Source organism: Chionomys nivalis, chromosome 5, assembly GCF_950005125.1.
Source record: "Chionomys nivalis chromosome 5, mChiNiv1.1, whole genome shotgun sequence".
Taxonomy (NCBI): Eukaryota; Metazoa; Chordata; class Mammalia; order Rodentia; family Cricetidae; genus Chionomys; species Chionomys nivalis.
The window spans coordinates 62131561-62144491 of NC_080090.1; the positions used below are offsets into that span (position 1 = coordinate 62131561).

General features: G+C 42.4%; 1 protein-coding gene across 1 annotated transcript in view; it reads left to right on the top strand.

Moving 5' to 3' along the window:
* Positions 1–12931, top strand: part of Pappa2 (pappalysin 2) — a 230250-nt gene that overhangs the window by 87179 nt on the left and 130140 nt on the right. The window contains exons 4-7 of the mRNA XM_057770373.1: positions 2756–3049; positions 4839–5031; positions 8361–8482; positions 9854–10343. Coding sequence (XP_057626356.1) covers positions 2756–3049; positions 4839–5031; positions 8361–8482; positions 9854–10343 — 1099 coding nt within the window. The remainder of the gene's footprint in view (positions 1–2755; positions 3050–4838; positions 5032–8360; positions 8483–9853; positions 10344–12931) is intronic.

The window sequence follows — 12931 nt, forward strand, 5'->3', positions numbered from 1 at the left end:
GATTGCATAAACCATTCTTCAATTTTGATACTCAAAAGATAGGGTGATCAGCTTTATTGAAGCTACTGTCATCTACACATTCCCAACACTTATCTTTTATCTTCTTTCCTTAACTTGTGGGTCTTCTCTAGGTTAATGTGGTGGTGGGTATGTTGGCACTGTGAAGGTAAAGATGATGGTCTTCAGTTAATTTATCATACTGGTGAGACCATAGTCCCTTCAAGACTCAAGTGACACAGACCCAGGGAACCCACACCCAGGAAAGTTTCTTCTACTTCTTTGCTTTCAAAATTATGTTGTTTACCTCCTAGTAAGCTAAGATATGCAGGAGACTTTGGCATTCTATAATGATAGCAACTTAAGGAAAAATAATGAAGACTTAGGCAAAAATGTTAATGTTTTTAAAACTTTCCTCGTCCATTCACACTGTTGTTTCAGTTTCTCCTGGGTCCTGTCATTTATTGGACCCATTGCCATCTACATCATTTTAATACTTACCATTCACAGAGTATGGCAAAAGAAAGGCAGGTTGCATTGCCAGAATACTGGTCATCTGATGTGGGATCTCTTTCTGTATATGTGTTGCTTTTATTGGTTGATAAATAAAGCTGTTTTGACCAATGGCTTAGCAGAATAAAGCCAGGCAAGAAATCCTAACACACACACACATATGAGAGTAGGTGGAGTCAAAAAGATGCCATGTAGCTGCCAAAGAAGAAAGACTCTACCAGAACCTTCCTAGTAAGCCACAGCCTCCTAGTGATGCACAGATTAATAGGAATGGATATATTAAGAGTGGATATCTTGTATCTTAAGATATAAGAGCTAGGTAGGAATACACCTAAGATATTGGCTAAGCAGTGTTGTAATATTGTTTCTGTGTGATTATTTGGGTATGGACAGTTGGAAACAAATTAGCAGTCTCTTCTCACAGCCGTCTCTGGAAGACCATCGGTACAGAGAAAACTTTACTGTTGGGGACAAAACAAGTCTTGAAATTACACTAAGACATGATCCCAGAGCCAGTCTGAGACTGTAGCAAAGGGTGACTCTCAACCCCGGAAGACTGACCCAGGTCTCTTGATATTCTTTTTCTCAGGTACTAGAGACTATACTTAGTCTGACAATTTTGAGGTCTAAAGAAGGAAGCCAAGTCAAGTGTTAGAAATGGGAAAAGAAGAGAAGCAGGGAATGACCTTTAATAAGGAGGGCAGGTAGAAGTTAGGCCACTCAACAATCTTCTCATTTAAATTCAATTCAGAGTGATTTCCTGTTCTCTGAAACACCTGCCTTGGTGTCCTAGAAAAATGGAGTAAGATGAGTGGGAAGTATTGCTAGTTTCCTGAGAGTAGGAGCGGTGAATGTAGAAGCAAAGTTCTTCAAAAAATGTACACACAATAATACATATAAAAACATAATACAACCATCTGACTTCATTTATTGTTGTTCCTATGCATATGTTATCAGAGTTGAATAGTTGGTATTGAATAGTCAGTTAGAAGACTCATCCCTGAGGAAGATGGATTCTCACTCTCTAAGAAGTTACCAATTGCCTGTACCTTTCCATCTAGGGGTAAAGTTCCATGAAATTTCCCCCACCAGTGTTGGCATGTCAACTGATGTTATCATTTTACAGGTCTTGTTTAGGCAACCATAATGTTTAGATTTCATGGCTGCAGCTCCCCTAGCTTTTGAAGAAGACACTATATTGCAGCAGTTGTTCAGGTCCTCTGGCTCTTACAGTTTTTCTGTTCTTTCTTTCAAGATGTCCCCTGAGCCTTAGGTATTGTTATAGATATTTCACATGAGGTTGAATACTTCATGGTCAGTTTTTCTCTACATTTGTGGACAGTTGTGGACAAGTAATTATTTCAATTCATTTGTTAAACAGCTAAAGTACATCAAACATTTTTATTTTATTTGCTGTGTGTGTGTGTGTCCACATCATGTATAGAAGCCAGAGATTGATGTTGATATCCTCCTCAATCATTCTTTACCTAAGGTTTTGGGGCAGAATATCTTATCTAACCTGAAACTCACTTCTGCTAGACTAGTTGGCCAACAAGCCTCGAGGATTTCCCATCTCTACGTTCCTAACACTGCTGCTGCACCTATCTATTTCTCTTTTAAGGGTGAGGGGGACCTGAATGTAGACCCTCATACTCACAGATTAAACATTTACTGACCGAGTCATAGCCACAGCTCCCAAATACTTCAAAAGCACACCGATGTTAGTGTTATTACCCCCGCTTTACAGGGAGTGAAGTTGAGTTCTAGGAGACCAGATGGGTAATGACAGCTAGAATGTAGAAGAGCTTGGTACCTCTCTGGCTGCTTCTCTCTGGATCCCAACTTCATGAGTTTTTGCTGATAATAATGACTCTCTACCCTAACTTTTAAAAACTCTACTCCAAAATATTTATATTTATTTGTTGAGGTTAGCATTTATAACTTCATTTTTCACTTCTCAGGGTGACTTAATGTACACGGAGAGCTGAGAATCTTGTCCCTCTCATACAGATATTTCTGGTCACTAGGTCTATAATGACCCATGGCAGATGTTAGAGCAATGTTTACTGATTAGTTCTGCGGGTGTCTGTAGAAAGAGGCAAGAACATTGTTAGATACCACCAAGTTAGTTATAGACTTTTTATAGAGGCTGAGATGGACTATTTGGGGTTTTTGTCAAAGAATGACTAAGGAGGCCTGCCATTCATCTCTTTCTCAAAGATGTTTCCCAAACCTTCTGTTTCAGGTGGTGTTGTCCTCAATCCAGCCTATTACGGCATGCTGGGCCACACCAACACCATGATCCATGAGGTGGGACATGTCCTGGGACTCTACCATGTATTCAAAGGAGTCAGTGAAAAAGAATCCTGTGATGACCCCTGCAGAGAGACAGTGCCATCTATGGAGACAGGAGACCTGTGTGCTGACACCGCGCCTACACCCAAGAGTAGGCTGTGCCGGGACCCAGAGCCAGCGAACGACATCTGCGGTCTCACCCACTTCCCAGGGGCTCCATTCAGTAACTACATGAGCTACACAGGTATTACTGCAGACTTGATGCTTTTGTTTTGTCTTAAGGTCATGTAAGTGTCGTTAGGAATTAGTAGGGTGTATGTAGTTAAAGGGAGCCAGGGAGGTTCATGTCACAGAAGAATATTTGTGTTGGATAGTCCTTTATTTTCCATGTGTTTGAAGGATTTGACAAAAATGCTGAGATATTGCGGTCTTGTTGAGTGGATTCTCTTCCATTAGAGTTTGAAAGTGAGATACATTTGTATCATGCATAGTTAAAATGGGACCAAGTAACAACAATCCCCTTGAGATCTCTTCCAGGTTTTACAACATGATCACTTTCATTGAGGCATTTCCCTGAAGACTGTCTAGTCTGACAGTGATAAGTCACAGGTCTTTGGGTGTAGATGTCCCTTCAGTACTTTTACAGATAGTTAACAAATTGACTTGATTAATTTAAGTGATAGAAACCTTTTATCTTACACTGTACAAAAAATCAGATTCTCTTTTATGAGCACAACATTGATTTCTAGCTTACCCTTCATGTACTGATGTACTGTAACCCAATATATATATATATATATATATATATATATATATATATATATATATATTTAAAAAGGGTACATTGTTGGCCCTGAGGAAAACTGTATTGTGTAGTCTTGTCCTTTTGGGGGGATATCTCCTGGATCATCCACCTTACCAGTGTATTTCTGGCAAAAAGTAACACTAAGTATTCTTTTAATAATGGGCATAATTATAATTAATATTGACAACTAATTTGATTGGATGAAGGAATGTTAATTTTAGTTCCATGCTTTACCAAAAGCCAAATACCAGCCCCTGCTCATGGCTTTGCAGGTAAGAGAGAGCAATGAGCTAGCTGGGTCTCTCTATGGCCTCTTAAGATGTTTCCCTCCAAATTTCATTGTAGAGAAGAATGAATTGAGTTTATAAGCATCAACAGCTCTGTTGCCCTTAGCCAGGACTAGGTGGCCTTGGAGATGCAGCATCCAGGAACAGAACCTCCTTAAGTTCCATCTTTAAGTGTGGCAGAGACAGTTTGAGAAGCAGATGCAGGGTTTTTGGTCTACTCTAAATAGAAAAGCCCGTGAAATGAAGAACACTCCTGTTCAATTATATGGCTTGAATAATGAATACACTGATTTTGCTGACTCTGAAAGAAAGACTGGGGCCATCATTCCCATCCCTGAAGTTTCCTTGACATTTCGGCTTCTGCTCCACTGAGTAGCTCCAGTGAATACTCCTAGGGCATGGTCACAGGGTGAAGAGACCCTCTGCTGAAACACTGCCATCTTGTGGTGGGCTCAGTATGCAACTGTCAGTCCAGGACAGTGGCTCTCCAGCTGTGTGGTGGTCGCATATCAGATACCCTGCCTATCAGTTCTTTACATTACTATTCATAACAGTAGTAAGAATTACAGTTATAGAGTAGCAAAGCAAACAATTTATGGTTAGGGTCACCACAACATGAGGAACTGTATGAAAGGGTCACGACATTAGGAAGGTTGCGAACCACTGTCTTCAGACAATCCTGTGACTTCATGAGTAGAGTCTCATCCAAGAATATAGTAATGAGATTGCTTTGGAAAGAAGCAAATTCTATGTCTCTGCTTTTCCTCTCCCTCACCCGACTTTGTAGAGAAGAAAGGATTTCTTTACCGAGTGTAATGTTTTCTGAGTCTAATAAATGCAAGATGTGGGGTGCTAGGAATAGTGAGAATGGAGTGAGACTTTTGCCCTGCCTTTAGACTCTGGTACAGGTTCAGCCTTCGCATCCTCTTTTGTCTCCACAGATGATGAATGTACCAACAGCTTCACCCCTAACCAGGTGGCCCGGATGCATTGCTATTTGGACCTTGTATACCAGCAATGGAGTGAAAGCAGAAAGCCTACACCCATTCCCATTCCACCCATGGTTATTGGGCAAAACCACACATCGCTCACTATCCACTGGCTGCCTCCTATTAGTGGGGTGGTCTATGACAGGTGAGAGGGGTGCTCCACTGTCTTGGAATCATTTCCAAAAAGGGAAAATCTATAAAATGAGGGGAATGCCTATTGGGATGTAAACGTGTACATGGCTGTCCAGGGACACCTCCTGCGTCTTCTCTGGGCTCAGCTCCTTAGCAACGCTAAGGGTGTCTCATGGGAGCCAGAGGCTCATCATGTGTGTTTATTCCAGCTGTTCCTCTGCAGGGTAAGGCTTGCTCCTTGGACAGTGGTGACTGGGGAAAGGGAAGCAGACCGTGTTTCTTTAGTCAGTTCTCGGGTGGAAAGAGAAAGTGTGGGAGTGTACAAACTCAGCTCAGCATTTCTGCTGCTGGCTCTGCCTCTGGGTGAACCCTGTGCTCAGCCTGAGGGCCACTGTCTGGAGTGGTTACTCTCTGTTCTTACTTGCCCCCTCTACTGGCAACTAGCGCTTTTGTATTCCCCCCCCCCCCGGGACTGCCACTGTAGACACTTAATACATACTCACTGAAGAAAATGAAGCCAGCTGTCATTCTTCTTTTGTTTACTTACAGAACTAAATCTCGGGAATTCTTTATTAAAACGAGAGAGAGAGAGAGAGAGAGAGAGACAGAGACAGAGAGAGAGAGACAGAGACAGAGAGACAGAGACAGACAGAGAAAGAGAGAGACAGAGAGGGATCTGATGTTGACAATGGGGCATACGGTTGAACTGAAAAGGTTCCTTTGAGCCATGTAGATGTGGCTCTATGGAAGCCTATACCCAGATGCTAACTAACAGGAGAGCACCTTTCTTTTTACTCCTGTAACATAGGGACACTGTGAGATATCTGGCTTCAGCTGCCTTGTGTAGTCCTCACAGTGAGCACTACCCCTCCCTGTGAGTGAAAAACACACAGGGCTCTTTCAAGACCCTACAACAGGTGATTCTGGGGGAAACCCAGCAACGAGGAGCACAAACAGATGAACGCTTTGAATTTTAAGCTTTCTTTCCCATTTAGCAGGTAGACATCTACTCTTTCATTTTTCTCAATTTAGTGTCTTTACTAGTTAAAAATAACCCATTAGGTCCAGTTTGTGTTGTCCACATACTCACAGGACAGGACAGGACAGTGGGCCCACAGGACAGTGACTCTTCTTCGAACAACACTTCACTATGAGTATCTGGGTCCAGCTAAGGAACGAATGGCCCTGGAGCATGTCCTCACACACTTTGGATTTAATGAAAGCCTGGAAGTGGGGGCAGATAAGGAGAGATGAGACACAATAAAGCCAGTGGATTATTTTTCAAAGCGATAGTCACAGTTTCTTGAAAGCTTCATTTCGTGACTCGCACTTAGTCATGACATCATTCCTCACTCCCAGCACTACAGAATAGTTTGCACCGTTATCAGCACCCAGGTTCCCATGGGCCCCTTCAGTGATTCGGCACGCATCTACGCAATGTGTCTGAGAGTCATCTTCCTGCAAGTGTGACCTTGTGTAGCTCTGGCAGGACCGTCCTGTGTTGGTACATGCAAACCCGAGTTTTACATCAGTTTATGTAACACGTGTAAACAATTTAATCTTTCAATTCTCTCTCTGGTACAAATCTTACGATAAAGCAGACATCAGACCTGGCTTGCTGAGAGTCTGCTGGCAGAAAAGAGTGTACTTTGCTTCCACTTCCCACCTAGGTGGGCTAGTTTTGAGGCCTCCTAGCACGTGTGTTGGAGAGACTCACGTCACATGCCCAGCAATTTGTGTCATGCCTAGAGTTATGTTTACTCCACCCTTGTAGGTATTTGGAATCCGTATGTCAGAGAAGAGCCCCAGCTACGCACTCTGCAACAGCCCCGGAAGGGCAAGTGCATCAGGAAAATGTGGTTTGGAATTGTGTTCACGTTAGAAAGAGCACTGATAGAATCAAGGGGTGGGTCTTAACTACACCCTTTAGTTGCCAAAATACCGAACACTAACGAGGTGCTATTTGGGAACTTGCTCAAAGGGATTAAGGAGCCTGTGACTTTGGGCAACTGACTTCAAGCTTTCTGAGTTCCAATCTTCCCATTTGTAAGCATGGTGTCATCACAAGGGTTAGAAAGAAGTTGTGAAAAACACAAGGCCGGGTTATGTAAGGTGCTTCCTGTCAGTATTATTGCCATTGGGTAATAAAATGGTTTTTCTAGTGTAAGATTCATACGTTCTGTTGGGATACTGCCTTGCTTTTAGGTTAGCATTTCAGATATGTTGTTCACAAGGGGGCTTCTGAAAACATTCTGAGAGAGAGAGAGAGAGAGAGAGAGAGAGAGAGAGAGAGAGAGAGAGAGAGAGGAGAGAGAATGCTCAGAAAACAGTTGGCTTTGTTACTCAGTATAGTTATCTCTACATAGTCTGGTTACTCCAAGTGTGATGCTTGTAAAACCTTTTCATAGACTGAATCATCTCATAGACATCTCCAGAGGGATTGCTGAAGCCAGTCATGTTCTCATTCTTAAAGACACAGTAAGAATTGAGCAGGCAGGCCCAGATACACTCACAGACCCAGGAGTCAAAAGAGGATGGCTGTCAATTTGCAGCATGACACAGCAGTGTCCTGAGAAAGTGGACAACTATAGGGGTGTGTACAGAGAAGCAGGGGCCAGAGTCTCAGAGGAGCAAGGCTAAGCACCCCCTCCCCCGCAAAGGCCACATTTGAATATGTAAAGTAGGAGTTTGCAAAGCAAGGATGCTTGAAAAGCCTGTTGGATCATTGTAAGAACACGTGTGCTGTGAAGAGCATGGTGAATTTTCATCATAGTGTGATGGAACTTGAGCTAGAAATATAAAGTGTATGAAGAAACTGCAGGAGGTAAGGCTGGAGGTAGTCTGTAATGCCACCCAGTGCTGGTAAGAATTATGATCCATTGCTGCGGGCAATGGAGAATCAAGGGGTATTACCCTCCACATTCTACTTTATGCCTGTAAGTAAAAGTAGGGGATTAAAAGAGCCAGAACACATAGATAGTGAATTTACCCTGAATCCCATTGTTTTAGCAGGCAGGTATATTTATTCTGTGCCTTTCTTGCCATAGAAAGGGGGTTTATATGGCTCAGGAAAATATGCTTGTTTTTTGGTTAATGATTCTGGGATAAGAGGTCCCTTGCATCTCAGAGGCTTCTTCATGACCCTGTTCAACTTTCTTCTTTTCTGACCTTGAGGTTTCTCATGGCTTGTGCAGAAGAAGGACATGGATTGCAATGATAATTGTGTCCTCTTGTCCCCCTGGGTCTGATTCACCAGTGACACCTTTCTTCCCCAGAGTCTTCCTGGTTTCTTTTCCCTAGTTCAACGTAAGAACACTCCCTTTTCATGCTTCCTCTTCACAGGGCCCCTGACAGTACGTGTGATGCCTGTACTGAAGATGGGACATTTCATCAGTATGTGTACAAGGCTTCCTCAGGGCGGGTGTGTGACTCTTCAGGTTACTGGACTCCAGAGGAGGCTGTGGGTAAAGTACCATGGATTTTTTTCATTAATATTTTTGTGGTCACTGAGCATGGGTATTGGATGAAGCAGTGGTATATGTTTGTGTGTTTTTGCACATGGTCAAGGGAGGGTTTGCTGAAGATCTCCAGGGTCTTGGAAACACTGTTGGTGCTTCTGCATGCTGAGTGTCCTCTATTGGTGTAATATGAATGTCCCATGGCTGTAAGGATGGGAAGACTTAACACAGACGGACTGAGAAGTCAGCCCTTCTCAAGAGTAACCTCAGGGTGAACTAGGGCCAGAAATATTGCATGTGCCTCTTAGTCCCCGAAGCAGCTTTGGTGCATGATGCTGCAAGCTAAGTGCTTACTCCTCTTTATCAGAGAGTAATAGAGAACACATTGCAGAGCACACTCATGGGCTGGCTGAGCAAGTCTGGGTGGGGGCAGGGTGGACTAGGTGTTCCACACGGATCGTTCTCATCTATGCTATTTTATGAGTCTATTAATCACTGGTACTGGTTGTGCTTTGAATGTGATCTAAGCTAGGCTCTAGAAGGGAGAAGATGTTTTTCGTTATTTCATTTCCTGTCCCTCCCCTAAATTCTCGAACAGTCACATACTCACTCACATATGCATATCAGGATCTAGAAGACAAAGTCGAACAGCAGGCTTTTCCGTGCCAGTGCAGAAAGTGCTGTGGACATGGCTCCTAGCCTTTCTCAAGAAAGGCCTTGACTTCGGCTTTCCCCTATTTTTGTTTGGTTGGTTGATGGATGGGTTTGTTGTGTTGCTGTTGTTTATTGTTATAGTTAATTTTTTCAAGACAGGGTTTCTTTGTGTAGCCCTGGCTGTCCTAGAAATAATTCTGTAGGCCATCATGGCCTTAAACTCAGAGATCCACCTGCTTCTGCCTCCCAAGTTCTGGGATTAAAGGAGAGGGTTTATTATGCCTGACTCTTCACCATCATTTTTGAAACCTACCTAACTATCATTTTCTAGATATCCCCCCCGTAGGTATTAAGATCCACAAAACTGCTGAGAAATGTGTATTAGAAAAAGTTGATTTGAAATAATTTTCAGTCCTGATTGTGACAAGGAAAACAGAACAATAATGATCTATGAATCTGTAATGACCACCTAATGTCACCTTGGGCTCATAGTTAGTTATTCAAGTGAAAGACCCTCAAGAAAAAAGCTGGGTAGAGGTGATTGACAAGACTGGTTATATATAAATCTTTTCAAAAGAGAGCACTTAAGAGAAAATCCACAAAGTGACGAGCTTTCTGTAAGAATTCTGAAGTTTCCCTTTATCTTCTGACTGCTGAGATGGCCTGTTCTTTCTCATTCTTTTAATGGTTATTTCTGATGTATCTTTTCTCTCATCTCCCTAGGGCCTCCTGACGTGGATCAGCCCTGTGAGCCTAGCTTGCAGGCTTGGAGTCCTGAGCTCCACCTGTACCACATGAATATGACTGTGCCCTGCCCAGCAGAAGGCTGCAGCTTGGAGCTGCTTTTCCAACACCCGGTCCAAGCTGATACCCTCACACTCTGGGTCACTTACCTCTCCATGAACTCTTCCCAGGCACTCTTTGACATAGAGATCTTGCTAGAACTCAAGGAATCTGTACACCTCGGTCCCTTGAACACTTTTTGTGACACGCCACTCACCATCAAACTCCATGTGGATGGGAAGGTCTTGGGAGTGAAAGTCTACACCTTTGATGAACGAATGGAAATTGATGCTGCTCTCCTGACTTCTCAGCCCCATAGCTCCCTGTGCTCTGGATGCAGGCCTGTGAGCTATCAGGTACTCCGAGAGCCTCCTTTTTCCAGTGGCCTGCCCATGGTGGTGACACACCCGCACAGGAAGTTCACAGACATGTAAGTTGGGAAGCAGAATCTCCAAAACCATGGGACTTCCAGGAACTTGTCTTCAATTTGCTTGTCTCTGCTTCTGCTTTTTAATATTCTGATATGTATGCTTTTAGAGAAAATATTTCCCAGAAAAGGGAAAGGGAAAGCAAGTACTATGACTGCTAAAGTCATCATTAGGCTGATGGAGAAGCTAGTGTATAAGGGCTTTCAGCTTGACCTATTGGTATTGATACTAAAGTTGATCAGAATGACCTTTTCTGTCTTGAGCAATTCTATCCTAGATTCCTTCTTGGAGCTTTCCAATAATATAGCATGGCTCTCATAATTTCCAAGTTATAGCCAGTTCTTCCATAGCTACACTAAAAGGTCACAGGTCTCTCAGATGCTAAACACAGCATCATGATTTATCCATATTTATGTCCATGTTTCCTTCCTTTTCTTATTCTCCTTCTCCCTTTCTTCTTTCTTTGGTTTCTAGTTTCCATTTAATTTACTTAATGTCTTTCTTTCAACATTTAGTGAGTTCTGCTGTGCTCCTGGAACAGGGTGCTCAGTGTTGAGGAGACAGTCTAATGTAAGAATTGCGTGCCTATCTTAGATGCCGGTATAACCAAAGGCAAATCACCCTACTTCATAGTCTTCTTAGAGACTTCCTAGAGGGCACAGCAGGGTACAATAACGTTTTATCAGAGGGGATCCTATTAGGTGATTTTTGCCATCTTAGAAATGATCAGATTACAATAAAAATCTTTAATACATTGTTCTATGCATGGGCTGGGTAATTTCCTCTTGATTGTTTGCTTCATCCCAGGATGACATCATACACATACTTGGGCCCTTGCTGAGGCACCTGACATGACTGGGAATGTGAGGACCCTCTCCCTCACACTCAGTCCTGATCGTGGGCTGCTCATAGATGAATGGCTGTTTCCAGGAGTGGTCCTTGAAACAGGAAGGGCAAATTCCACATCACTTGTCCTTTTCAAGTCTCATCTGGAAACGACTCTTGATAATGTTCCGTGAAGTTACATGAAAAGTTTCACATTCAAATAATGGACTTCCTTTCTTCAAAAGGAGAGGCAGCCATCACACAGACCCTAGATGTGTGCATCCTGGCTGAGGTAGACGTTCAGTAACCCTCCACAGCTATAAAGCCTATAAAGCTTCCAAATGTCCAGTTCATGCTCCAGTACATTTTTCTTTTCGTGGTTGTTTGCATCTTTGCCATCAGAAGATTGAAAAGTGGTTAAAAATAAACATAACTGGAAAGCAAATAATGAGACAAATTAGAAAGAAAAACCAGCATGATTTTACATCTGTAGCCAGGCAGTTGATATGATGTTTGTAATATAATTATAGCCACATACAAATGTTTAAGGTCAATAATATCCTTTTTTGTAGACAGAAAACCAAGGCTTATTACCCTTAGTTAGGGAGCTAGTAGATGGAAGTCCCAGGATTCAAACTCCGTTTTCAACTGACTTCATCTTCAGGACACTACCTTTCACAGACTCAGGGCATGGGAGGCCTGGGGTACCTGCTGCCATGTTCTCCCCATAAGAAGAGTAAATACACAATAATATTTCCGTCTAATCCTTTTCCCAGCCACAGAGATGCATAAGACGTTTAAGCATGGTTGGACAAGAAGAAACCACCCAAAAAGGAAACCAACCACCAGCATTGATTGGGATAAAATTGGGTTTGCTTTAGAAACAGCAGCTGGCATTCTGCAGAGAGGGTTCCTTTCTCAAAAGGGAAAACTAATTTGGAAATTTAAGAGTCTTTAATATTTAGGTGTTTTTCCTATTAAAATACCTAAAAGCCAATACAGATGATTTGAAAGGTATTTTGGAAACCCCGAGACATTTCCTATTTGCTGCATCAGATTGTGGGTGGTGGCTCTGTGGTTGTTTTAAAGAGTCTGTTAAAGAAAAGAGAGTCTGGGCAGGAGAGTCACACTGGCCACTCATGGCAGCCTCAATATTCTTTGAGATCGTGTCCTCCTAAATACATGTTTCCTATCTTGAGTTGGGGGATACTTTTCCAATCAGGGCAAGCACTGGACAAAATTAAGATGAGGCAGAATTTATCTTTGAAACAAGCAGCTCCATTCACGAGCCCCTTTCCTACTAAATAAATGTCTTGTCTCAACGCTTCCCACTTAATACAGACCAGAGAGTATGATAAATTCCTTCCATCTCTCAGGTCAACTGTACCATCTCCATTCTTGGTATTTGGAGATAAAGATCAATTTAATATGTCTCTAACTGGGAATTTTTACCCCTTCCATGAGCGATGAGCTATACTCTTGTGTTCTTCTATGAAATTCTTGGTGCAGCATTTTCAATGCAAGAGTTCTCATTTAAGAAAGTTGGGATCAGCAAGTCTGAAAGGAAACTTGACTGAGCCTACACACTGAAATTCTCAACTTCACTTAGTTTGGTTACTTTAAAAATATAGATTACTGGCTTTTCAAAAATTGCCCTATGTTACCGTGGTTGAAAACACTGCACGCCATCCTCCTAGGTTCTCATGGACTGTTACCTTAAATGTTAACTCACCAAACAATTACAAATACATTTACTAACATAGAA